Source organism: Delphinus delphis, chromosome 8 (assembly GCF_949987515.2).
Source record: "Delphinus delphis chromosome 8, mDelDel1.2, whole genome shotgun sequence".
In the NCBI taxonomy this organism is placed as follows: Eukaryota; Metazoa; Chordata; class Mammalia; order Artiodactyla; family Delphinidae; genus Delphinus; species Delphinus delphis.
The window spans coordinates 102,566,116-102,590,518 of NC_082690.1; the positions used below are offsets into that span (position 1 = coordinate 102,566,116).

The window sequence follows — 24,403 nt, forward strand, 5'->3', positions numbered from 1 at the left end:
ACGGTTTGCAGTGCGTGGAATTCCGGCGGCCAGCCGGCCTGCAGTTCCCAATTACCATATTAGAGATAAGGACCTGGAGGTCCCCGAGGTCCGGTCGCACTCCGCTTCCCGGAGGCCGAGCAGCCGTGGCTCTGCTCGCCGCCTCAACCCCTCTCTGATCTCGGTCCCATGATGTCACTCAGAAACAGCCGCAATTTCCCTTATATATAAAACGAGGGCATCTTTTGAAACTCTGTCAGTGCTACCGCTCCCCCTGCCCGCGAAGCCCCAAGCGACGGACATAGGAGACTCCACGGCACAGACGCGGGCTTTATTACCACATTTCTAGCGAGCATCGGCCCGCAGCGTTACCGCGGAGGAAAGGGTTCTGGCGAAGTTAGGGTTAATTCCGGCTCGCAACTGGCGAAGGCGACTGTGGCAGCCCAGTGCCGGGGGCGGGGTCACAGGGCCATTTCCAGCACCTAAGGGCGGAAAAACTTCAAGACTTCCGACGGGGGCCGAGCCCCTCCGCGGTCCTCGCACACACCGGAAGGGAATTGGGCTCTGGGTCAGACCGCCTCCTTCTGAAAGGGACGAAACAGCCTCCTTTTGCATAAGGCCTGCAGAAAAGACTTCCGCCCACTCCCAAGATGGCCGCCAGCAGCGGTTCGGAGATTCGGGATGTGGGACAGAAGGTCACTGGGAGGGGGCGGGGCCTCCTCTCCCCAAGTTCCGGTTCCACCAGGACTGAAGGAAGCGCGTCCAGCTGGGGCTTTGTCGCATCTGCGCCGCTGTGCCCGCGCTGTTCGGGCGAGGAAGTCCCTTCGGGGTGGGAGGAGGAAAGGGTTATGTGAATTAGCTTATCCTGGCACCTCGAGCCTGGCCCCTCCGCTTCCGGAATCCCACCGCCAAGTGAGATCACGGGGGAGATAAAGACAATAGTGCCAGCAGGCCCTGTACCGAGATCCCAGACTCTCCATGCCGGGGGCGGGAAGAGAGGATGCCTAGGACCCTGTAAGCGCCAGAGCTGGAGATCTGGCACCTGGAAGATGGGACCGTAATTCGAAAATTAAAGAAGGGGTTCCGAAATTGAGGTCCAGGAACCCGGATATCCGAAAGAGGTCGTTCAGGAGCACAGATGCCAGCATGCCCCGCGCTCAAAGGATTTGGGGAACCCAGGAGCCTGGGCCTTCTGGAGCGGGGTCTGGGTTATAGATCCCGAAATGCCCTGGGACTCGGGAAAGGACAGGCTGGAGGGAGGAGTCCCGAGACCGCAAATCCCGACATGCAGTGGGACTCGAATGGGACAGCCCAGTGGGAGGAGCCCCGGGAGTATAGGTCCCGGCATGCTCCGGGACTACGGTGCCTTGTGCGCCCCGGCCGGAGCTCACCTTGAAGGAGCCGTGGAACTCGTCGCTCATCCTCCGGAGCTCGCGGCCATATCGCTGTGCAGCCCAGAGGTTGGGGGGCGCCGAGCTCGAGCGGCCCCGGAAGGGGCTGGGCTCCTCCTCCTCCGTCCCTTCTTCATCCTCCGTCCCCGCGGAGTAGAAGCTGTGGCGACTCCGGGTCTCCACAGCCCCAGTGCCTGCAGAGAAGGTCAGGGGGTGGGGACGACGTGAATTTCAACTCCTCTGTGGCCCCAGCTCTGCCGAAGCCCTCAGCATTAGCTCCGTCGGCCCGCTGTGGTCTTTGCGTGCACATCACTCTACCTCTCAGAGCCCCAGTTCCCTCCTAAGGGAAACTCATGGGGCTTTTGTGAAGATTCGAATTAACTTCTCACTAATCCCACAAATCTTAATTGAGCCCCAATAATGGGCCAGGCCCTTAGTGTATAAAATGACTTTCCTCTGTGCCTGGCACAAAATAAGGGCATAAGAACTAGTAGTTAGAGCTGCGAGTGCGTGATGCTGGGGCTTCCCAGCAACCCCCTGGGCCGGTAGCTCTTTCCTCAGCCCCATTCCCCCGCAGAGGAAGCCAGTCCCCTGGATGAGGAGGTCGCCCCAGCCAGGCGACCTGCAGCTGACCTGCTGGGGTCCATTTGTTTCACTGCTGTGGCCTACAGGAGACCTTGGGCCCCCAGAGAACAAGAGCCTGTCAGCAGCGTGTCTGTACTTCTCACAGCACCCACTTTGGAGAAATTGTCCAGAAAGGTCTGTTGACTTTAGGTAATACTTAGGGAGCACTTGCTGTGTGCTAGTAGGCCCTGGGCATTACTTCATTATCCTCCTAACCATCCTGGGAGGTGAGTACTAACATTGCTTCCACTTTGCAGATGAGAAGACAGAGGCTTAAGAGAGGTTAAGACTTGCGCAGGGTCCCACAGCTGTGAAGCTCTGAGGCTAGAAGTCCCTAGAGGTTTGTTGGAATCCAGAGTCCAGTGATTATCCATTGAGCTACACTTCTTCCCTTGTCCAGCTGCCCTTCAACTCCCTGCACCTGTGCCCTCACCTCTCTGTGGGGATAAACGTAGTCCTTACTACCAGTGACTGCATAAGGGTCACATAAAGAGCTGGAAAGTGCTAAGCTGAAAGGGCGTGGTGGATCATTATGCAAAGAGGTGTGTCCTGAGTTTGACCGACGTAGGTACTGTGTGCCATCTCCCGAACTCCTGCCAACCCCACCCCCATACGCAGTCCAGCAAAGACCTAAAACACTCCCAGGAGCAAAATCCAGAACTAAGTATAGAGTGAAAGACAGGCATGGAAGAAGTGCAGGGGGCCAGCGTCCACAGGGAGGCGTTCTGGAGAAACTAAGATCTAGACCCGGTCTTGAAACCAGGGGTAACTGTCTCATCCCCTCCCAAAAGGCCTGTGGGTCAGCTCCAGGGCTGCTGGGCCTCCAAGGGTCCCATCTCCAGACACATGGCTGAGAAAGCCAAAAAGGGAAGAGGGGGCTGGATCCAGAAAGGCCTAGGCTAAGCGGGTGGTCGGAGCTCCTGGGCGTCACCAAAGCCTGAGGTCAGGTAGGTAGGGAGACCATAAAGCCTTTGAGGAGTGAGTTGGCAGTGGGGAACGGGCAGCTAAATCAGCAGCTGGGATTGGGCGTGGGGGCTAAGGAGCTGAGAGCAGCAAGACCCCTGATGAGAATAGGCCCATCTGCAGAGCGCTGACCAGTTCCGTGAGGCGTGGGCAGCAGGGCCGGGGTCCCCACCACCACCTTCCTGCTTTGTGACCTGGGACCTTTTCTTTAATCCCTTGGGGCCTCAGTGTAGTCCTCTGTGAAATGGACCCCAGACCCCAGGACCTCCACGAGAACAAATGACACAGGGAAAGCACCCAGTTCTGCATTTTTCATGTCCTGCAGGCTCCCAGCTTCCCAGTGAAGCAGAGGCCAAGTTCTCCCTATTTCACACATGAGGAAGTAGAAGCACAGAGAGGTTAGGAACTTGCCCAGGGTCGCACAGCTGGTACACCCTGCCCGGTCACTTAAATGCTTAGGAAACATCAGCTATTATTTTCCTTTACCAGCACTAAGAATACACACACCTCCACACTTGACAGATGCAAGGCCCAAGGGTCAGAAGATGAGTGATTGGCAGGGGGGCACTGCACCCTCGCCTAGGAATCAGAGCAAGCAGAAGAGCACTCGCTGTGTCAGGTTGGAAGTGTGCTTCGTGTGTATCAATTCCTTACGTCCTCATCACATCCTATGAAGGAGGTTACTCCCTGTCTCCATTTTACAGAGGAGAAAACTAAGGCACAGAGAGGGTAAGTAACTTGCCCAAGGTCACACAGCTAGTAGATGGCAGAGCTGGGATTCCAACCCAACCATTCTGGCTCCTGTGCCTGTGTGCTTAACTCTCATGCCCCCGGCTCCCTCCAGCAGCACCACGGGCCACCTTGGGGCCTCAGGTCTGGGAAGGCACCCCTGGTCCTCCTTCTGTAAGTGCCAGCTCTACCAGCGGCCTACCCTAAGGAGTGGGGATTTTTACCAAAGCCGTGGATTTAGCAACGCCAAGCCAGCCATTGTCAAAATGACACTCCTGAGTGTAAACTGAACATTTAAGTGTCCTTCTGTTTACTAGAAAAAAATCTGAGGGATTTTCTGTGAACTCCCAGGGGGAAGTGGATATGCCCCTCCCACCCTATGCATCCAACCTTCAATCAGCTCTCACCCCTACATGCCCCGGGGCACGGCAGAGGTGGCCTCTCCCAGTTTGGGGAAGGTAAGGGTGAGAGATGGGCGTGGCTCCTGTCTGGTTGTGAGCATGGGTGGGTACCCAGGCCTGCCCACTCACACCATCCTTCCAGAGAGCCTGCCTGGGGCTGGGGTGGGGAATTGGGAGGGGCCTAGGGCTGGAGGTGCCCCGAGGCCCACCACCAGGCTTTAAGTTCTTTACCCATTGGGCTTCTGGGTACGTGCATGGGGCTGGACACATCCATGTTCATGCTTCTGTGAGCATCCTTGCACACTTCATTAAAACAGTGATGTTCCAGACAGTTTGAGGCAGTGAGGCTTTGCCATCAGGCAGGGCTGGGTTTGGATCCTGCTCTACCACACGTGGGTGGTGCACTTACTGTTCGCCCCCAGCAGGAGAGCAGCGTGGCACTCCTCCCTGAGCAGGTGCGCTGCCTGTCGTGTCTTGGCCGAGGCTTCCTGTGTCCCCAAAGCCGTTTGGGGTACAAAAGCCCCTTACCGTCCTGTAGAGAACATACCCCCACCTTGCTCAGAGCTGAGGAAATCAGAAAACACTAAAGCAGAGGCTGGCAAATGTTTTCTGTAAAGGGCCACATAGTAAATATTTTGGGCATTGCAGGCCACACAGTCTCTGTCACAACCACTCAACATTGCAGTCATAGCTTGAAAGAAGCCAGAAACAATAATATACATGGCTGTGCATTGCTGTATTCCACCAAAATTGTATTTGGGACACTGAAATAAAATATTATTCTTCTTTGGGACTTCCCCGGTGGCACAGTGATTAAGAATCCGCCTGCCAATGCAGGGGACATGGGTTCGAGCCCTGGTCCGGGAAGATCCCACATGCCGCGGAGCGGCTGGGCCCGTGAGCCATGGCCGCTGAGCCTGCGCATCCGGAGCCTGTGCTCCGCAACGGGAGAGACAACAGTGAGAGGCCCGTGTACCACAAAAAAACAAAAAAAAAAGAAAAAATTGAAGTGTAGTCGATTTACAATGATGTGTTAGTTTCAGGTATACAGCAAAGTGATTCAGTTATACATACATATACATATATATATTCCTGTTCAGATTCTTTTCCATTATAGGTTATTAATCCCTGATCGGGGAACTAAGATCGCACAAGCTGAGCGTGGTACGGCCAAAAAGAAAAATATATCCCCAAATCCTAATTTATCCCTTCCCACCTCCTTTCCCCTTTGGTAACCGTAAGTTTGTTTTCTATGTCTGTGAGTCTATTTCTGTTTTGTAAGTAAGTTCATTTGTATCATTTTTTTTAGTTTCACATATAAGTGATATCATGTGATATTTTCTTTCTCTGACTTCACTTACTATGGTGAAGTACGAACCCGTGTCCCCTGCATCGGCAGGCGGACTCTCAACCACTGCGCCACCAGGGAAGCCCACACTTCAATTTTTTAAAAAGGAAAAACAAAGAAAACTGAGGCAGAGTGAGTTAAGTAACCTGCTCAAGCTCGAGCTACCAGTAGAGGGGAGAGCTGAGCTTGACCCCTGCAGTCTGGCCCAGGGCCCGGCACTGGGCTGCTTCTCCCACTGCATGTCCTTCCTCCCCTCTCCATCATCCACGCACCAGCCGCCCCAGGCACCAGGCTATGCAATGGAGCTGTCACAGCACACAAGGTGGCCACAGGCCCGCCCTGGGGACACACGCCGTCCACTACAGCAGGGGTGTGGGGGCAGGGATTATGAAGAGTGACAGGACCCTGCCCATCTGGAGGGGGCAGTGGCCCTGTGGCTCTGGCAGGTCGCTGGCACTTGCGGATCTTTTATGGAAAAATCACTTGCTTTTTAGACATCGAAAACTAAGTCCAAAGTTTAAGGATGGGCATCCCTGGAGGCGCAGTGGTTAAGAATCCACCTGCCAATGCAGGGGACACAGGTTCGAGCCCTGGTCAGGGAAGATCCCACATGCCGCGGAGCAACTAAGCCCATGAGCCACAACTACTGAACCTGCGCTCTAGATCCCGTGAGCCACAACTACTGAGCCCACGAGCCACAACTACTGAATCCCACGCCTAGAGCCCATGCTTCACAATAAGAGAAGAAGCCACTGTAATGAGAAGCCTGCGCACCGCAACGAAGAGTAGCCCCCGCTCGCTGCAACTAGAGAAAGCCTGCGCGCAGCAACAGACTCAATGCTGCCAAAAATTAATTAATTAAAAAAGAAAAGTTTAAGGAATCCAGTGCAGTCCTCTTACATGGTGGCTATTTTCTCCCCTGCGGGCCTCCTCATGGCTGGACCTGGAGCTGGGATAGGCATCCCCTTGGCTTATTGCTGCTTCAGACCATTCTCACTCCTTCCTCCACAAATCTAGTTTCTTGGGCTGTGCCACCCTTCCCACTCCGGGCCTCAAGCACCCACCACCCACAGGGTGGGCCCCTTGTGGGTGCAGGAGATTACTGGAGCTCCCTGCCGTTCTCTCCCCAGCCACTCCCTTAGCCGCTCGTGTCTTCATTCATTCATGGCACCGAAGTGGTCCTTCCCAGCTCCCTGCCTTGGCACCCCAACTCTAATGATGCTGGGACTCCTCACACTTGGCCAGCCTACACTGCACACGAGCTAAGCCCCCAGCCACCTCTCTCACTGGGCTGAGACCAGCACAGGTCTGGTTAAGGCCAACTCCCTGCCAGTTCCCACAGGCAGCCGACTGGCCAGTGGGGCTGGAGGAAAGCACAGCCGTGCCACCTCAGTTCAAATTCACGGTCACGAGACCCAGTGGCACCCTAGATGTTGCCCAGCACACCTTCCACACTCCATCCTCTAGGCCAAGACAACCACTTCAAACCTGCTCCTCTCTCCCCATCAGCCCCCATCCCTCTCCCAACCCTCACTCCTGGCTCAAGACCTGGCTTCCTTTTACCAAGAAAATGGAAGCACCCATGAGAGAGACTTCTACTAGTTCCCATGAGGTATCTCCCCCTGCCCTCCACCGCTCTTAGCTGAGCCGCCCCTCCCCTGCACACCAGACTGCTCTCTCCTACTCAGGGACACCTCTCCAGCAAGCTTCCCTTCTCTTCTGCATCCTCCAGTATTTTCCTCGCTCCTGGATTACTCCATCAGCTTACAAACATGCTCTTTTGGGAATTCCCTGGTGGTCCAGTGGTTAAGACTCCATGCTTCCACTGCAGGGGGCATGGGTTCCATCCCTGGTTGGGGAACTAAGATCCCACAAGCCGCGCAGCATGGGCCCCCCACCACCAAATGCTCTTTTCATTTCCCTTTCTATCATAAAAGACATAATAAAACAACCCTTCCTTGACCCTCCTTGGGCCTTCAGCTGCCACCCGCTCCTCTGTTCCTCTTTGCCAGAGCTCAGCTGCCGAGAGGGGGTGGGCTCCCCTTTCTACCTCCAACCCTCTTCCTATCATCCCTCCCCACTTGCCACCCAAGCTGCACTGGCCCTGTGTCGAGTCCAGTCTCTACTCACAGTCCTCCTCCAGCAGCCCTGGAAGGAGCCTCACGGGTTCAGCTCGCCCTCTCCTTACCAGACCGCTCCCTCCTTCTCAGACCCCAGTGCTGACTCCTCCTCTCCTGCTGCCCTCTGCAGACTGGATCCCCAGGCTCAGTCCAGCTCCTCCCCTGTCTACACTGGTTCCCAGGGCCCACAGAACACTACATCAGCGACTGCCAACTTCTACAGGTATCTATCCCTACTAGAAGTCTCCACCTGCATGCCCAAAAGGCACCTCTAACCTGCTCTGGCCCAAACAGGGCTCCTGATCTCACCCCTCGCCGTCTCAGTTCCATCTCAGTTAAGAGCGACTCCATCCTTCCAGGTGCCCAGGCCAGATCCCTTGCAGCCATCTTCTCTGTGCCTCATACCCCACAACTGTCTGCCAGCAAATCCTGCCAGCTGTACCTTCAAGAGAAACCCAGAGTCCAGCTGCTTACCACTTCCACCACCACCAGCCTGGCACAGATCACCATCCTCCCCTGTGGCACCGCCCCTGCCTCTGCCCAATGCAGACCCGGCTCAACACAGGGGCCCTGGTGATTCTCTCGAGGTCCAAATAAGATCAAAGCCCTCTAGGTTTTCACTCAAAGTGAAAGCCAGAGTCCTCACCTGGGCCTTCAAGGCCCTGTCCATCGGCCCCTCCCCCTCCCTTAACTCTCCAACCTCCCTCCCCTCACTGGCCTGAACTGTGTCCTGACCTCAGGGCCTTTGCATGTGCCCTTCCCTCCGCCTGCAGGTCTCTGCCTGCATCTGTCTTCCCAGAGACCTCTGCCTGGCTCACCCCTCATTGATTCTAGCCTTTGCTGAAATGTTGCTTCTTACCAAGGCCCACCCTGACCACCACAGTTAAAATCACTCCCCCGGCCCCCCAGTACTCTGGATTCCAATGAGAAAGTCAAGAGTGTGTCATGTAGTGCATCATCTTCTAACGCATTATATCACTCACTACTTTGTTTCTTTGTTTATGGTTTGTCTCCCTCTACCTACTAGAATGTGGGCAACCACAAGGGCAAGGGTTTCTCTCTTCTGGTCACTGATGAACCCCTGGCAGCTGGAACATACATTCAGCACTTGACACAGAAGATGGGAAGGGACAGCCGGGTGTGGGGGGGGTGGGCAGAAAGCTGTTTCAAGCAGAAAAACAGCAAGTGCAAAAATCTGGAAGTTGGGCTTCCCTGGTGGCGCAGTGGTTGAGAGTCCGCCTGCCGATGCAGGGGACACGGGTTCGTGCCCCGGTCCGGGAAGATCCCACATGCCGCGGAGCGGCTGGGCCCGTGAGCCATGGCCGCTGAGTCTGCGCGTCCGGAGCCTGTGCTCCGCAACGGGAGAGGCCACAACAGTGAGAGGCCCGCGTATCGCAACAAAAAAAAAAAAAAAAAAAAAAAAAAACTGGAAGTTAAAGAAAACCTGTGGAGTTCAGTGTGACAGACAGTGGGCTAGGGAGGATTTTTTGTTTTGTTTTGTATTAGAGATTATATCCCTGACTAATAACTGAATACCAACCTTTTTGTTTGTTTGTTTCTTTTTTTTTTTTGGCTGCGCCGCATGGCTTGCAGGATCCTAGTTCCCTGACCAGGGATTGAACCCGGGTCCTAGGTAGTGACAGCACTGAGTCCTAACCAATGGACTGCCAGGGAATTCCCTGGGGAGGGGGTCTTAATAAGCCTTCCTGCTCCTGAAAATGGGAGGGCGTCAATTCGGCTTCCACAGGTGAGGGACATGAGTTTTGTTTTCAGAAGATCTTTGTGGTTGTTCCAGGTGCCAAGGCTTGTGCTGGCCACTGGGGAGGTGGGGACTACAGAGAAATGGCCACTGCGCTCCAGGGCCCATCCTTCCATCTCAGCGCTGGGTCCCCCTCAGTAGATGTGGAGGACAGCCGATGCTTCCCCAGCCCCACACAGACCCGCTGCCTGGTAGGGCTGTCTGCCTCTTGGGGTCACCTGGCCCTGGCAACTGGCAAGGACAACCCGCGTGTGAGCCACAGGGCTGGAAAGAACATAGCTGGGGCTGGAAGGCTGGATCCCGGGATCTCAGGGAAAGTGCTAGCCTGGGGCAGGGCACCACCAAGTCTTCTAGCCCCAAGGAAATGCCAAGCAAGTGTGACCTAAGTTGCCTCTCAGTGATTCTGTCCTGGCCCTAAGCTAAGAGCTGCGTACTTTGACCACTTACCAAGCACCAGCTCTATAATTGCTTCTTAGGTATTCCTAATCATCCCCACAGCACTACGTTGGTGGTGACTAATTGCTCTGTTTTACCGAGGAGGAAGCTGAGGTGCAGAGAGGTTAGGGACTTGCTCAAAGCCACGCAGTGAGTGTGGATGTGGCTGGGGTGCAGGGAGCTACTGGGCTGGAGGCCAGGTGGTTGTTTTTGGGGCAGGGGTGCCTACCTCCATGGTGGCTGCTGCTGGCTGGCTGCCCCTGCTGGTGACCAGCTTCCCCCAGGAGGCCTGGGGCCGTTTGCTGGTGCTTGCTGGGACCTGGGGGCCTGTCCCCTGTGGGGCTGGGGCCCAGGCCCCTATCTGCAGGGCTGGAGTCTTCCTGCTCACTCTGCTCAAACTCTGGGATCTGGAACATGCTCTGGGCTGCGGGGGTAAGATGGTAGGTGGTTAGGGCACAGCTGGGGCTAACGGGGGCCGGCGGTGGGGGGGGGGCGCAGGCATCCCTGGCTCCCTCTCCCACCTCAGAACCCCAGGTCCACCCTGCCTCCCAGGCCCCCATCTGTCCGTTGAGTCTGGCACAGCAGGAAGCTCAACCTACCCACCCAGGATCTAAATCTCTCAGAGCCCTGGGGCGGTACGGCAGCCCCAGGCCCACACCCAGGCCTCGGCCAGACCCGCCCGTGGTGACGGCACACAGGTCTCACCGCAAGCCCGATCTCGAGGCCCCTGACCCGGGCCCGCCGCGTCCCTCTAGCACCGAGGGAGCCCGGCCCTAGTTGCCTGGGCAACGGGAACTGTCACCGACACGGCCCAGTCAGCTCTCGAAATGTCACTAACTGGCCAGCAGGCGGGGCTACTAACGGCCCGGGCCCCGCCCACCACCTTCCTCCTGGGTACCTTCTACGTCTCCGGATGCTCAGCTCCCGACTTCCTTATGCCTTGGGCGTGTGTGGGAGCAGATGAGGGGTTCTTTGGGGTCCCCATCTGGAGGCCAGCTCCTGCTGACGAGTCCTTCAGGCCCTCTGGGCCTTAATTCCCACCCCTGTATAATGGGGATAATGACACCTCCCTCAGGAGTCGGTGATCCTTGTAAACTGAGTGGTGATTACTGTGGGTGAAGGCACTTTGCAAAGCCTTAATTGAAGCTCAGCCGTCGGATGCAACTGTTGTTGTTGTCACTGCTCCGTCAGAACCGGGTGGCCGGCTCGGGAAGTCCCCCTCCCTTCTTCCCGCGGTGGAAACCTCGCACCGCCCGCATCAGGGGCGCCACTCCCCGCGCCAACTCGGGAGCACTCGAGATAAGAGAGGGAGCCTTCGCCCTGGCAGGATGACTGCCCCGGCGCAGAAGGGACAGGGGCCCCTGTGAGGGTGACCATAGGACTCGCGGAGCCTCGCGCCTGGCAGACGGCGGGCCAGGTGAGCGGGAATCGCCGCCGGCCAGGGAGTGCGCGGGCCGGCTAGCGCGGGCTGCGGGGCCAGGCGGGATAAGGCCCGGGGGGGCGGGCCCCGGAGGCCATCTTGGCTGAGGGCGGAAGTTTCGTTCAGAGACCGGGTGAAGGGAAGTCGTTACCGCCCCGGGTCGGGCGGCATGATCTCGATTTGAGGATGGGGAAGAGAAGCATGGGAACTGCCGGCCCCCCAAAGAAGCAAGGGCAGCTGGCCCCGGGCAGTGCCCACCCGGGCACTGGCCGGACGCGGCGCAGCCCGAGCGTCACGGCCGCTCGCCGCCTCTTGTAACCCCTGACGCCCGCCGGCGGCGCAAGTCGCGCCAATTCTCGAACGGTTCCGCGCCGGGCGCGGCGCGGTTCTGCGTAGCAGGGGCCAGACTCTGAGCAATTTGCGTAGCGAACGGCGGCCGCGCAGGCGCAGGAGGGGGCGGAGCAGCGGGAGCCGGGGAGCCGGAGCCCCGCGTCCCAGCGACCGGAGCCGGCTACCCATCGGCGGCCTGAGGACCCGGCGTCGGTCTCCTCCCGCCCCCCGCGGCTGGGGAGTAGACGCAGTGGGGGGTGGGGTGGGGGCAGCGTCCGGAATCCCGAGGACGTAAGGCAGAGGCCCTCCCCATCCGGCTTGTTGGAGGGGAAAGAGTCCCCCAGTTTGGGGAGGGGGAGAGCCAGGCGTTGAGCGTCCCCAGCAGCGGCCGCAACCCTGAGCGGACTGGCGTTGGCCGGCTCTCCCCCTCCTGCCAAGACGACTCCAGCGACCAAGACCAGGGACTCCTCTTCTTCAGACTCTGCACCTCCACCCCTCTCCCCACCCCCGGCTCTGAGGCTGGCCCAGAGAGCAGTGCTCCCATCCCCCTCTGCCCTGGAGAGGAAAGGCTGTCCTTCCACACCCCTGAGTGAGGGGCCCAGGTTGCCTGTGCCCCGCAAAGGCAAGGGTCCCTCTATTCAGGGGGCGAGGGCCTGGCCAGCCACAACTTCTTTCCTCCTGAGCTCCCCATCTCTGTCTCTGCACCCTACAACTCCCACCCCTCCGTATTTATTTCCCTGGCCCCCTGCCAGCCCCTCCATCTCTGTCTCCGGGATTCAGGCCTCCCTCCCTGACATGGAGAGTAACCTGTCTGGCCTGGTGCCTGCTGCTGGGCTGGTGCCTGCGCTGCCGCCCGCCGTGACCCTGGGGCTGACTGCGGCCTACACCACTCTGTACGCCCTGCTCTTCTTCTCCGTCTATGCCCAGCTCTGGCTGGTGCTCCTGTATGGGCACAAGCGTCTCAGCTATCAGACGGTGTTCCTGGCACTCTGTCTGCTCTGGGCTGCTTTGCGTACCACCCTCTTCTCCTTCTACTTTCGAGATACACCCCGAGCCAACCGTCTGGGGCCACTGCCCTTCTGGCTTCTCTACTGCTGTCCTGTCTGCCTCCAGTTCTTCACACTGACGCTTATGAACCTCTACTTTGCCCAGGTAACCATGGTGACGGGTGGGGGTGGGCAATGGGGTGGCAAGCCCCAAGGGCCCCAAAGAATGATGGGCATCTCTGCTCCCAGGTGGTGTTCAAGGCCAAGGCAAAGCGTCGGCCAGAGATGAGCCGAGGCTTGTAAGTACTCGGGACACTGGTGGGTTCAGCCTCCAGGTCAGGGGCAGGGAGAAGCCCGGTGTCCATTCCTTCCTCCCTGGTAGGTCTGAGGCGAGGACAACCCAGAATATTTGTGAAAAGCTTGGAAGAGTTAGGCATCTGGTGCAGATGGCTCAGCAGGGGCATTGCATATGTGAAGGACAACTATAATAGAAACAGTTGACATACTGTGAAGGGAGAGGGTACCAATGTCATCCATGATGGAGGAAGAGTTGGAGGCTCCAGCCCTTGGAAACTCCAAAGCCAAAGGGCACTTCTGGGTGACCTTGGGCAGTGATACTCTTGTCATTTGTATAACATCTCACAGTTTATTAAGAGCTTTCACAAACATCTTTAATTTTTACAACTTACCTGTGAAGCTGTTATTAGCCCCATTTGAGAGGCGACGACACTGAGGCCCAGCAAGGTAAAGCAACACGTTCATGGTCACACACCTGGCAGGAGGCACAGCCAGGGCTTAAACCCAGATTTCTGATTCCCAATCCAGTGCTCTTTCTGCTGTACCACAGCCGTCAGTCATCTTCTGACCCCTTTAGCTTCAGTTTCCTCATCTGTAAAACTAGAGGAGCAGGGTTCAGACTGGATGACCTGAGGTTCTGATGGACACCGGGGTCTCCTGGGGGAGGCTGGGTGGTTGGGGAGCGCCAAGGGTGGTCTTCTGGGGCTGACCGTGTTGTGGGCCGCAGGCTGGCTGTCCGAGGGGCCTTCGTGGGGGCCTCGCTGCTCTTTCTGCTGGTGAATGTGCTGTGTGCAGTGCTGTCCCGCCGGCGCCGGGCACAGCCCTGGGCCCTCCTGCTGGTGCGTGTCCTGGTGAGCGACTCCCTGTTTGTTATCTGCGCACTCTCTCTTGCCGCCTGCCTCTGCCTTGTCGCCCGGCGGGCTCCCTCCACCAGCATCTACCTGGAGGCCAAGGTAGGGCCACAAGGGCTGATGCCTGAGTGTCCTGTGGGGTGTTTGGGGTCTTCAGAGTAGAGAGAAAGCTGGAGCCTACCCTCCCTAAGGATCCTCTGTTGTCATCTGTGCCAGGGGACCAGCGTGTGCCAGGCAGCTGCGATGGGTGGCGCCATGGTTCTGCTCTATGCCAGCCGGGCCTGCTACAACCTGGCGGCCCTGGCCTTGGCCCCCCGGAGCCGGCTGGACGCCTTCGATTATGACTGGTACAACGTCTCTGATCAGGTGGGCATTCGGCACGTCTGCCGCCTCCTCAGTAGCTGTGGCTCTTGGCCCCAAGCTGGCCTGGGCCCTGTCTGAGTGCCCCATTGGCACGACTGCAGGTTGGTACAGCCCCTGCCTCCCCACAGGCGGACCTGGTGAACGACCTGGGGAACAAAGGCTACCTGGTGTTTGGCCTCATCCTCTTTGTGTGGGAGCTGCTGCCCACCACCCTGCTGGTGGGCTTCTTCCGGGTGCACCGGCCCCCGCAGGACCTGGTGAGGGCCAGTGGAGAGGGGCGGCACTGGGGGTACCTGGGCTGGGTTCTGGGGGTTGGGGGAGGGCAGTGGGGGGCAGGAGGAAGCATCAATGGCGGCTCCCTCCCCCAGAGCACCAGCCGCATCCTCAACGGGCAGGTCTTTGGCTCCCGTTCCTACTTCTTCGACCGGGCACACTGCGAGGATGAGGGCTGCTCTTGGGAGCACAGCCGGGGTGAGAGCACCAGGTAGGAGTCCCGGTTCCACCTCAGGAGCCCTGGGCTCCCGGGTTGCCCCACTGAGCCATGGGGACCTACAGCTGGGCCTTCCCACACCCCCACCCGTGCCACGATCTGTACCAGGTGAGGTCCCCTGTGGTTTGCTATTGCTGAAGCCTCCACCTCTCCCTCCAAGATGAAGTTTGCCATAGTCAGAGAGGTCTGGGTCACTGGGCTCTTCCAGGTGTCTCTCCCTCCCCCAACTCTTGCGACTGTGGTCCTAGTGACTGTCGTGGGACTGAGCCTGTTTCTCTGCCTGCAGCATGTCAGGCAGCCTAGGCTCCAGCAGCTGGTACGGTGCCATCGGGCGGGAGCCAGGCTGGTGCGGGGGCAGCCAGACGCGGACCACTCCTCTGCTCTTCTCCCAGGTTCTGGGACCAGGCAGCCACCATCACAGTCTCTACTCTACCCCACAGACGTGATCCCCCTTCATCTCCCCGCAGAACACCCAGACCCCAGTCCCTCCCACCCCAGACCCCTGTGCCAAGTTCATCTGCCGCTTCTTGCCCGGGATCCCGGGGGCTGTGGCTGCCTTTCCCAGGCCGGCTCCTTGCTACTCCTGTTGTAGTGAGCTTGTGCTGTCCCTGAGGATGGGGGGCATGGCCCTGGCTGCCAGAGGCTCATAGCCGCCTGGCATGATCTACCACCTCTGCTTCCACACCAGAGCCAGCTACCTGTCCTGCACCTGCCGCTCAATAAACAGTGTGTGCCCCGAGTCTGTTCACTGCCTGTCAGTTGTCTGCTTGTGTTTCTCACACCGTTGCCTGTTTGGTCTAAGGCCAATCAGACACCGGCCCTTGAGGGGGGCTGCTGGGCTGGGCAGGGGCCATTTACCTCCCCCGAGGCTGGTGGGTGAGGAGACGGAGGAGCCTGCAGTCTGAGGGGAAGAGAGACCAGAAGAGAGACCACTCCAGTCCCCTCGCCGCTTGAATAATTTCTACTCTTTCCTCAAGATCTTCAAATTTCACCTCCTTTATGAAGCCTACCATCTCCAGGTCAGGGAACTGTGTCCCCCCCTCTCGGGTCCCTTGGCACAGTGATTGCATGGCTCCTATGCCTCTTACCCTTAGTGGGTAGGGATTTCTAGAGACCCTGTTTCCCTGTCATTATGCCCAACCTGGCCTTCAGGTCCAGGAGTTAGTCCAAGGCCTGTGGAGGAGGAGCTGGCCAGTAACCAAGCAGCCCCCATCTCCCTAGCAGGTGTGGATTTGGCCAGATGGTTGGTCTGCCCCGACACAGCCTGCCTGGTGGTCCTGGGGGGCCCCTTCCCTGACTGTCCCTAATAGTGCAGCCACTGCCCTCTGTAGTCACAGCCCTTACAGATGTCATCTGTCCCTCGGCTGGGAGTCATTTATCAGAGGGTCTGTCTCCTGCCCATGTGTGTGGCCAATTGTTCCAGCTCCTGGGAGTTCCTGGGGCCTAGCACGGAGCCTGTCTTGAAACCCTTCACCTGGGGCTCTCGTAAGCAGCAGGCCGCATCTGAGACTCAGAGAGTCGGCTCAAAACTGGACCAACACTTTTTGTTGAAAGGAAAATTGCCAACATTTGTAGGGCACTTAGTTGTGAGTGCCAGGCTCTGTTTCCAGCATTTACAAATGCCAACCACTTTAATGCTCAGAACAGCAGCCTGAGGGGAGAGTCATCCCTTTTCTTTTCTGTAAGTGGGGACTGGGAGGTGGGGAGAGTTCGGTAACCTGTCTAGGCCCCCTACTGGTAGAGGATGGCCAGCCTTAGAGCCCATGCTTAAAACCACCCAAGTGAAGGCTGAGGCCCCCAGGCAAGAGGAGGGTCTTTGGCAAGATCCGAGTTGTAAAGAAATGGGTAAGAGCAGAGAGGAGATGAGTTCCAGGACCTGCCAGGGCCCTGCTGTTCAGACAGTGGGGGAGGGAGTGCTGGCACCAGCTCCTGGCTGGGGGATGGGCATGGAAGTGAGGAACAAAAGATGGGGATGCAGGAGGTGCCCCACCTTGATTTCCCAGAGCTTGGTCCCAACCCTACCTCGGCCAATTACAGGTTGCCCCAGGGGATCCCCCACCCCTTTGTCCCCTGGGGTCTCCTCCCTCATGAGTGCAGAGCCCAAGGGCCAGGCTGTCCCTCGGGGCGGGGAGCTGAGGGCCCTTCCCACCTGGTAGTGGGCCTGGAAGATGCTGGGAGATTAGAGTGGAGCCTGTCCGAAGAGGTGAGCCGGCTGATGTCCAAGTTGGGGCCGTGCCGCTGGCCACGCTGGCTGGCCAACAGGGCAGAACCAGGGCCCCGGTCTGAGACTCCAGGCCTGACCCAACGGCGACCCCTCCCGGGCTCCTCTGCCACTCATCTCCCGGGACCGGCCAGGATTGGGGGGCTGGGCAGCCGCAGGTAAGGGTCTGCGGAGAGCTGCGCCGGAGGCGAGGGCGAGGCACAGCAGAGGGAAGCGCGGCGCTGGAGGGGTTAAATGAGGGAGGAGGGGGGCTTCTGGCGGCGGGAGGGGGTCCCAGCACCGGCGGCCGCCCGCTCCGCCCCTGCCGCTGCCGCCGCCTCCGCGGCCCAGCCGGCAGGCACCGGCGAGGCCGTGCCGGAGCCCGGGCCGCAGCCGCAGCCGCAGCGGGGCAGACAGTGAGTGTGGGGCGGAGAGGGCGGGCGCGCTGGCGCGGAGAGGGAGTGCGGGGCGGCGAAGGGCGCCGGCCGGGCTCCGGGGCTGGGGCGCGCAGGGGGCGACCGGCCGGCAGAGGCGCCCACCTCCCCGTTCGTGGGCGCCTCTGGGAGTTCTGCGGCCGCGCATCCAGCCGCCGCCCGTCACGCTCCGAGGCGTCGGCGTGAAGACGCGGGGAGGCCGTGGGAGCGAGTGGCGGGGGTGCGGTGTCTGGGCAGTGGGCGCTGCGCGGTGGCCCCAAGGTCTGGGTATGTGTGTATGTGAGTGTGTGCACACAAGTGTGTGGGCCTCTGGGGGCCTTGGCCCGGCGCGCGCGGCCCTGAGCGTCCGGTGTGCCCGAGAGGCCGGGGAGTGTGCAGGTGGAGTGTGTGTGTGCGTGCAGCCCGGGCAGAGGCGCCGCCTGGAGCCGCAGGGTGGAGCGTGGGCGCGCGGGTCTTTGTGCCCGCGTGTGTGCGCGAGGGCGCCGCCCCCCTCTGTCCCGGGGGCTGACAGCTGTCCAGGGGATGCTGCACTGGTCCGGCCCTGGTCGCCCCCACCGCGCTGCTTCCCGGAACCCAGTACCCTCCCTTCCCCTCCGCCCTGCCTCGCCTCTGCGCAGCGATCCGGACCCGCCCCAGGGTTCCTCGAAAGCCCAGCGGGGCGCTGGAGGACCCTGGAGGCTCCCCGCCCGGTCCATCGCGTCTAGAAGAGGAGCGAGGAGAGTTAGGGGGGGAGGGAGAAACCGCGAAGATGCTGCCGCAGCCTCAGCGGACGAGCCGGGACCCGCCACCCCCGTCCCCGCCCTGCACAGTCCTCTGTGCCCCCTCAGCCTCCAGCTGGAAGGCGGGTTCCCCAGGCCCCCTCCACGCCCCCAGCATTTCCTCGCTCGTCCTGCCTCTCCCTCGGCAGGCTCGGTCTCTCTTTCCCCCTTCCACTCTCCTTCCCGGTGCCCTCTTATCTTCTCACACCCTGGAGTCCCTGGACAGGGGCTGAGGGCCGGGCAGTGGAGGTAAGGGGGAGGACAGCGGTGGGGGGACTGGGTGTGTCCTGGTACCAAGTGTCCGGCCAGAGGGATGTGAGGAGAAGACGTCTGTGGGTAGTAGGGCTGGGGGCTCCAAGACCATTGGGTGTGTAGGGGTTGGAGGAGGGTGTAGGGGTGTCAGGTCAGGTTATTGATCCCAGCATCCCTGGTTCTGCCCACAGTGACTGCAGCTCCCCAGGAGCCCCCTGCCCGGCCTCCCCAGACGGGCCGTGGAATTGGCCGGGCCTCTGGGCGCGCCATGCGCAGCACCACGCTACTGGCACTGTTGGCTGTGGTCCTGCTCTACTTGGTGTCCGGTGCCCTGGTGTTCCAGGCCCTGGAACAGCCCCATGAGCAGCAGGCCCAAAGGGAGCTGGGGGAGGTCCGAGAGAAGTTCCTGAGGGCCCATCCATGTGTGAGCGACCAGGACCTGGGGCTCTTCATCAAGGTGCGTGGGTGGGGGAGAGCTCCTTCAGCAGTCACCCGTGACCCCCTGACACTAGCTGCATGCCACTGGGACCCTGTGCTGGAGAGCTGCTTCCAGACCCGCACCCCTGAACGCAGGGTGCCGCTGGGGGGTGCAGGGCAGAGGCTGGGATCCAGGTCTCTGTGTTTTCAATATGGCGGCCAGGGCGGCATTTGTTTTCCTTGCTGTGCCTGGTATTGGGTTATCTTCCTAAAATGGCTCCTTCCGTGTGTGATAGTGGTTGAATGAAGGAACGCATGAAGGAAGAAATGAATACATGGCTGTAGCAGATGAGATATGTTACATTTTCTCAGGTCTAACTCACTGGTTTAGGGTTGCCAGATGAAGTCTGGAACACTCAGTTAAATGTAAATTTCAGCTAAAGAATGAATACTTTTAAAATATAAATATGTCCCGTGCAGTATTTTTATTTGCTAAATCTGGCAACCCTACACTAGTTCCTATGCTTCTTTGAAGTCACAGATGCCTCAGAGAAACCCAAGAACACTGTGAACACTTCCCCACCCGCTACCTCCAGAAAAGTGCACATATAAACATGTACTGATGATCTCGGAGGATTTCAGGATCCCCCAAGCTGGTCCATGCCATCATGGATGCCAGGTTGAGCACACCTTCCCACCAGGACACCTGCTTATGATGCGGAGGCTAGAGGGAGGGCGAGTCAGGGATGGGTCAACTTTGGACCAATGACTAAAGAAAGTGTGGGTTGCAGCCTTCTGGGCTACTGTCAGGCAAGCACCTCTGCTGCACTGTCTCTGATTTCTGAGCCACTGTCATATTAAAAAAAAATAAAGTAACATTTAACTTTAATACATTCATGTTTATTATTTTATTGAAAGGCACCCCTATTTCCTGCCCCTTCTTTTGGAGGGAGGAGCCATCAACATGGAGCCTCGGTGTTCCAGCTGATTCCCAAGGTGGCAGGACCTGGAGCAGAGATGAGGATGGGGTGGGTCCAGGACACAGGCAGCTTGACATTGTCTCTGACACCTCCAGAATGCCCAGCAAAGCTCCGAGAGGCCTGGGTAGGAGAGGGCCTGGCCAGACCACAGGGCAGGAGGAGGGAGGGAATCTGACCTATTTTATCTTCACAAAGGAATTCCTTTTTTCCTGGATTAAAAAAAAAAAAAAAAAAAGACGACGACGAAGAAAGGAAGGGCAGAACCAAGCAAGGAGGGCAACAGCTGCTTTATTTCTCTTCCATAAATAGTCATGCAGCAATTATGCACCTACTGTGTGCTAGGTGCTGTGCTGTACACCATAGGGTGAGCAGGGAAATTGATATTGGGGTGGAACAGATGCAGGCTCTACCCTAGAGGATGTTACATCTAGGTGAAGGGACAAATCCATGGAAAGTTCGCTGTAGGATTTAGTAGAAAAGGAGCTTTCATTACTTCCTTCTTTGTTAAATGCCTGTTGTATGCTGGGCCCTGGGCTAGGTGCTGGGGGCAAGGAGGGAGATGCCAGCTGCCTTTGGGAAGAGCTGGTAATTGAAATGAAGCAGGTGAGATGGGTAGAATTTAGGGATGTGTGATTGGGTTGAAAGAGACTCCCAGGCAGAGGAACAGCATGGGCAAAGGCGTGGAGGCTGGAAAGCTCGGAGTGTTTTGCAGTTCTTGGATTTAACAGATGCCTAGTCATTTGAAGCAAAAATTAGAACACACAGAATGACAAAGGATTTTTTTCCCCTAAGTAGTGAATTTATTGGAAAAGTGTTGCAGAATAAAATTAAACCACTTTTAATCATACCTTTCACTTCTTGGCTGTATTAAACAATTATTTCAGGAAATGGAATCATCTCAGAAAATCGGGGGAAAAGGTCACTGTAACTTGAATTCCAAAATGGGGGTCCCAGGAGTGAAGACTGGGGAAAGGGAGGGTGGGACCAGACTGAGAAGGGGCTTACAGGCTGGGCTGGGGAGTTTGGACTCTACTCTGCAGATAGCAGGGAACCACGGAGATTCTGGGCCGTCACTTTAGGAAGATTAATTTGGAATGTGTCTTGCTAATGAGGTCTTGCAGTCAGAGAGAAAGAAGGTGGTTTCTGACCTCCCTCACACCACTTGTGTCTTAGCTCTGTGCTCCTTGGGGAAGGGCCCCTCTGCACCCCCTCCTCTATATGCTCTGACCTCCATCACTTAGGGCAGGCACTCTCAAAACACAGACTCCGCCTCCGAGGGAGAGGCAGACTGGTTGGCAAGAGGGGCAGACACATGGCCATTTCATTAATTTAATCATGTTTATTGATCACCTACTATGTAGCACAGGGTTTGGTTTGGACTTCAGCAGGGTGGGCAGGGGTTTGTGTATCCATGACCCTCCTAAAACTGGATGCAAAATATATTGGTATGTGAACCTTCCTGGAGGGAGGGTCCCTAACTTTCATCAGATTTTCGAAGGCAAGGGACTCAAACTCAGCTTCCAAAGGGGCGGTGGGACTGGTGGGGTCTGTGGAAAGCTGGAACTCACTGGGCATGATCTCTACATGGGGACTAATTTCACAAACACACAGTGCTTGCTTTGATGTGAGTGCTTTAACTTTTCACAATAACTCTACGAGGTAGGTACTATTATCACCATCCCCAAATGATAGATGCAGAAATTGATGCTCAACTTCACCTAGCACCAAGATTTGAACCCAGGCAGTCTGGTCCCAGAGTCTGTGCTCCTGACCACTGTAAAACTGGAAATCTGTTATATGAAATTAAGGGGCCGATAATTCAAATGTCTCTAAAACAATGTGTTGGTCAAACAAAATTGGGCTCTCCAGTTTGCAATGTCTGCTGTAAGGGATTGCCTTCAGGGAGACCAGAGGGCAGGGGAGAGGTGGGAGGGGTAAGGAGGGAAACACCTTGGAGACTGGATGGCCAGGGGGTTGGCTAGGACGGGAGGGAAGGACTGAGGTTCCTCCTTCTGCATCTTGTCCTGCAGGAGGTGGCTGATGCCCTGGGAGGGGGTGCAAACCCTGACACCAACTCAACCAGGAACAGCAACCACTCAGCCTGGGACCTGGGCAGCGCCTTCTTTTTCTCAGGCACCATCATCACCACCATCGGTGGGGGAGGGGACTGGTCATGGGAGGGGGCACGGGGTGGCTGGGCTTTCTCACAGGCGAAGGCGCAGGGGGAGGTAGGGGGGTGCCAGGCAACCCCTAGAGCTGCTGCACGACCCCTCTGCCCAGGCTATGGCAACGCGGCCCTGCGCACAGATGCTGGCCGCCTCTTCTGCATCTTTTATGCACTGGTGGGGATCCCGCTGTTCGGGATACTGCTGGCAGGGGTCGGGGACCGGCTGGGCTCCTCCCTACGCCGCGGCATTGGTCACATCGAAGCCATCTTCCTGGTGAGCTGCTCCACACCCTGCGCGCCCTTGCGTTGGGCTCGGGATACACTTCCCTACATACCCACCCGGCACGTGAGCGGGGGGCGCCTGAATCGCGCGAACCTCGGACACGGGCTCCCAGAAGAGGGTTGTGGGGTGTGAGAGTTGGAGGTTTTGGTGACTCCTCGGCCCTGCCTACTGCCCTCCCTGCAGAAGTGGCAGGTGCCACCAGAACTGGTGCGAATTCTATCGGCGGTGCTCTTTCTGCTGATCGGCTGCCTGCTCTTCGTTCTCACGCCCACGTTCGTTTTCTGCTATGTGGAGGGCTGGAGCAAGCTGGAGGCCATCTACTTCGTCGTGGTGACGCTCACCACGGTGGGCTTCGGGGACTATGTGGCCGGTGAGGCCACTTTCTTGGGTTGCACTTCCCTACCCATTTTATTCCTGCCCAGGGGCTCTGCAATCTTGCCTCTCCCTCCAGGTTCCACAGGGCGCTTGTGCGCTCACACGTGCTTGCTCCAATCCCTACATCCACTCACTGAATGCACCCTCACATTTTTCCAGGGATGCACCAACACCTCATGCCCACTTACACCCCACGCGTGCTCACACATATTAAGTGACCCCTTCACACGTGCCACATTCTTGTACACGTGCACCCCTCACACATGCTCACATTCTTGCACGTGAGCACCCCACTTACTCTTCTCTTGCACACCTTCAAGTCACTCCCACTCATCTTCTTGCATCCATTCGCGCACTCTAGCTCACACCCACTGTCCTGGGGAGGGCGGATCCTCTCAACGAGTTGGGAAGAGGGGCAGTGAACCAGAGACTCACAGGCTCAAGGCGTGTCTCACAATCAACTTCTTTCTGCCCTCCCCGTGGCGTCCCAGGAGCCAGCCCCAACCAGAACTCTGCAGCCTACCAGCCGCTGGTGTGGTTCTGGATCCTACTCGGCCTGGCCTACTTCGCTTCAGTGCTCACCACCATCGGGAACTGGCTGCGAGTAGTGTCCCGCCGCACTCGGGCAGAGGTAGGCGCCCCTGCGTCGACACCGCGCCTGCGCCCTGGCGCTGCTGCGCTGCTCACCAGCAGCAGGTTGACTAGTCTGCCTCCCTTCCAGAGTGTGGGCTCCCCAAGGCAGGGACTGAGGGAGCCCCAGTGCGCACCGGCCGGGAACAAAGCGATAAACTCTGACAGGTTTGCAGGTGACTCCATCTCTACTCTCATGGATAAGGTTACCAGATTTAGCAAATAAAGATAAAGGAAGCCCGGTTGATGTGAATTTTGGATAAGTTGCAAATAATATTTGAGTATAAATGTCCCAAATATTGCATGGGACATACTTACACTAAAATTTTATTTGTTGTTGTATTTTTATTTATTGTTCTAAATATTTTGTAGCCCCACTCCTTGCTCCCGGCCGTGGAGAGGGGGGAGGCGCAAAGGTCTCTGGGGGCACGGGAGGGAGAGCTGAAATAAAGTCTGGTCGGTCCTTTCTTCTGGAGAAAAGGGCACTTCCGCGCAGATGGAGGAGGGGAGAGCATGTGGCTGGGTGATGAGCTTTTCCCTCCTCCGGCCTTTTCCCACTCCTGAGGCAGGAAGACGAGGCGGAAAAGAGGGGCAATGCCTGACTGGTGAAGGGGCAGGCTCCCGGGGTTGCGGAGACGGTCGAGGAGCCCCGGTCGAGGACTGCCTTTCCTCCCCGCGCAGATGGGCGGCCTCACGGCGCAGGCTGCCAGCTGGACCGGCACGGTGACCGCGCGGGTGACCCAGCGAGTCGGGCCCACGGCACCACCGCCGCCGGAGAAGGAGCGGCCACCCCTGCTTCCGCCGCCGTGCCCAGCGCAGCCCGCCAGCAGACCCCTATCCCCTGCGGCCCCGGAGAAGACCGAGCCACCCTCTCCGCCCACGCCGCCCACCCCGCCCACGGCCTCCGCGCTGGACTACCCCAGCGAGAATCTGGCCTTCATCGACGAGTCCTCGGACACGCAGAGCGAGCGCGGCTGCGCACTGCCCCGCGCTCCACGGGGCAGCCGCCGCCCCCTCAACACCCCCAGGAAGCCCGCGCGGCCCCGCGGCCCGGGGCGCCCCCGGGACAAAGGCGTGCCCGCGTAGGGGCAAGACCCCTGCCCGGGCCTCTCCAAGGGCTCCGTTCTTGCTCTCTCCCCGGCATGCTCTGCTTGTTTAACCAAAGAGCCCTCTCTCGACCGACCTGGCTGAAACCTGGGGAGGAGGCTACGGCTTGCTTGTCTGCCACTCTCTGCTCCTGGCCCCCTCCTCACTTCATCCATTTCCAGAACCCCAAGGCTTTCTGTCTCGTTGTCCGTCTGGGCCTGTCCCTCACAACATCTCACGACTGTGCCTCAAAGCCTGCATCAATAAACGAAAACAGTCTGCATCGCTGCGGGCGTGGAGCTCCGGGGACGCGAGAGGGTGTGCGAGTGCTTGCG

General features: G+C 58.3%; 3 protein-coding genes across 8 annotated transcripts; 2 read left to right on the plus strand and 1 right to left on the minus strand.

Annotated features, from left to right (window-relative positions):
• Window positions 1-302: 302 nt before the first annotated feature.
• BAD (BCL2 associated agonist of cell death) lies at window positions 303-10,784 on the minus strand. Of its 4 annotated transcripts, none has more exons than XM_060019145.1 (4): window positions 10,648-10,784; window positions 9,979-10,173; window positions 1,371-1,564; window positions 303-801 (listed from the first exon to the last, which is right to left on the minus strand). In XM_060019145.1, exons 2-4 carry the CDS (start codon window positions 10,163-10,165, stop codon window positions 676-678), a joined length of 507 nt encoding a protein of 168 aa, XP_059875128.1. In that variant the 5' UTR covers window positions 10,166-10,173; window positions 10,648-10,784; the 3' UTR covers window positions 303-675. The 4 variants fall into 4 exon arrangements, with proteins under 4 accessions (XP_059875128.1, XP_059875129.1, XP_059875130.1 ...); XM_060019146.1 differs by lacking the exon at window positions 10,648-10,784 and adding an exon at window positions 10,455-10,516; XM_060019147.1 differs by lacking the exon at window positions 10,648-10,784 and adding an exon at window positions 10,353-10,477.
• A 156-nt stretch (window positions 10,785-10,940) lies between these two features.
• GPR137 (G protein-coupled receptor 137) lies at window positions 10,941-15,177 on the plus strand. 3 transcript variants are annotated; one of them, XM_060019142.1, is made up of 8 exons: window positions 10,941-11,166; window positions 12,252-12,651; window positions 12,735-12,784; window positions 13,510-13,735; window positions 13,850-13,999; window positions 14,125-14,253; window positions 14,365-14,480; window positions 14,773-15,177. In XM_060019142.1, the coding sequence occupies exons 2-8, from the start codon at window positions 12,295-12,297 to the stop codon at window positions 14,930-14,932; spliced, it is 1,188 nt and encodes a 395-aa protein (XP_059875125.1). In that variant the 5' UTR covers window positions 10,941-11,166; window positions 12,252-12,294; the 3' UTR covers window positions 14,933-15,177. The 3 variants fall into 3 exon arrangements, with proteins under 3 accessions (XP_059875125.1, XP_059875126.1, XP_059875127.1); XM_060019143.1 differs by having other exon boundaries at window positions 12,280-12,651; XM_060019144.2 differs by lacking the exon at window positions 10,941-11,166 and having other exon boundaries at window positions 11,299-12,651; window positions 13,510-13,633.
• Window positions 15,178-16,999: 1,822 nt separating this feature from the next.
• On the plus strand, window positions 17,000-24,373 carry KCNK4 (potassium two pore domain channel subfamily K member 4). Its single transcript, XM_060017491.1, has 7 exons — window positions 17,000-17,102; window positions 18,322-18,587; window positions 21,558-21,681; window positions 21,808-21,968; window positions 22,161-22,347; window positions 22,844-22,983; window positions 23,664-24,373. Coding segments are annotated over exons 1-7 (1,284 nt in total). The 5' UTR covers window positions 17,000-17,101; the 3' UTR covers window positions 24,069-24,373.
• The last annotated feature ends 30 nt before the right edge of the window (window positions 24,374-24,403 follow it).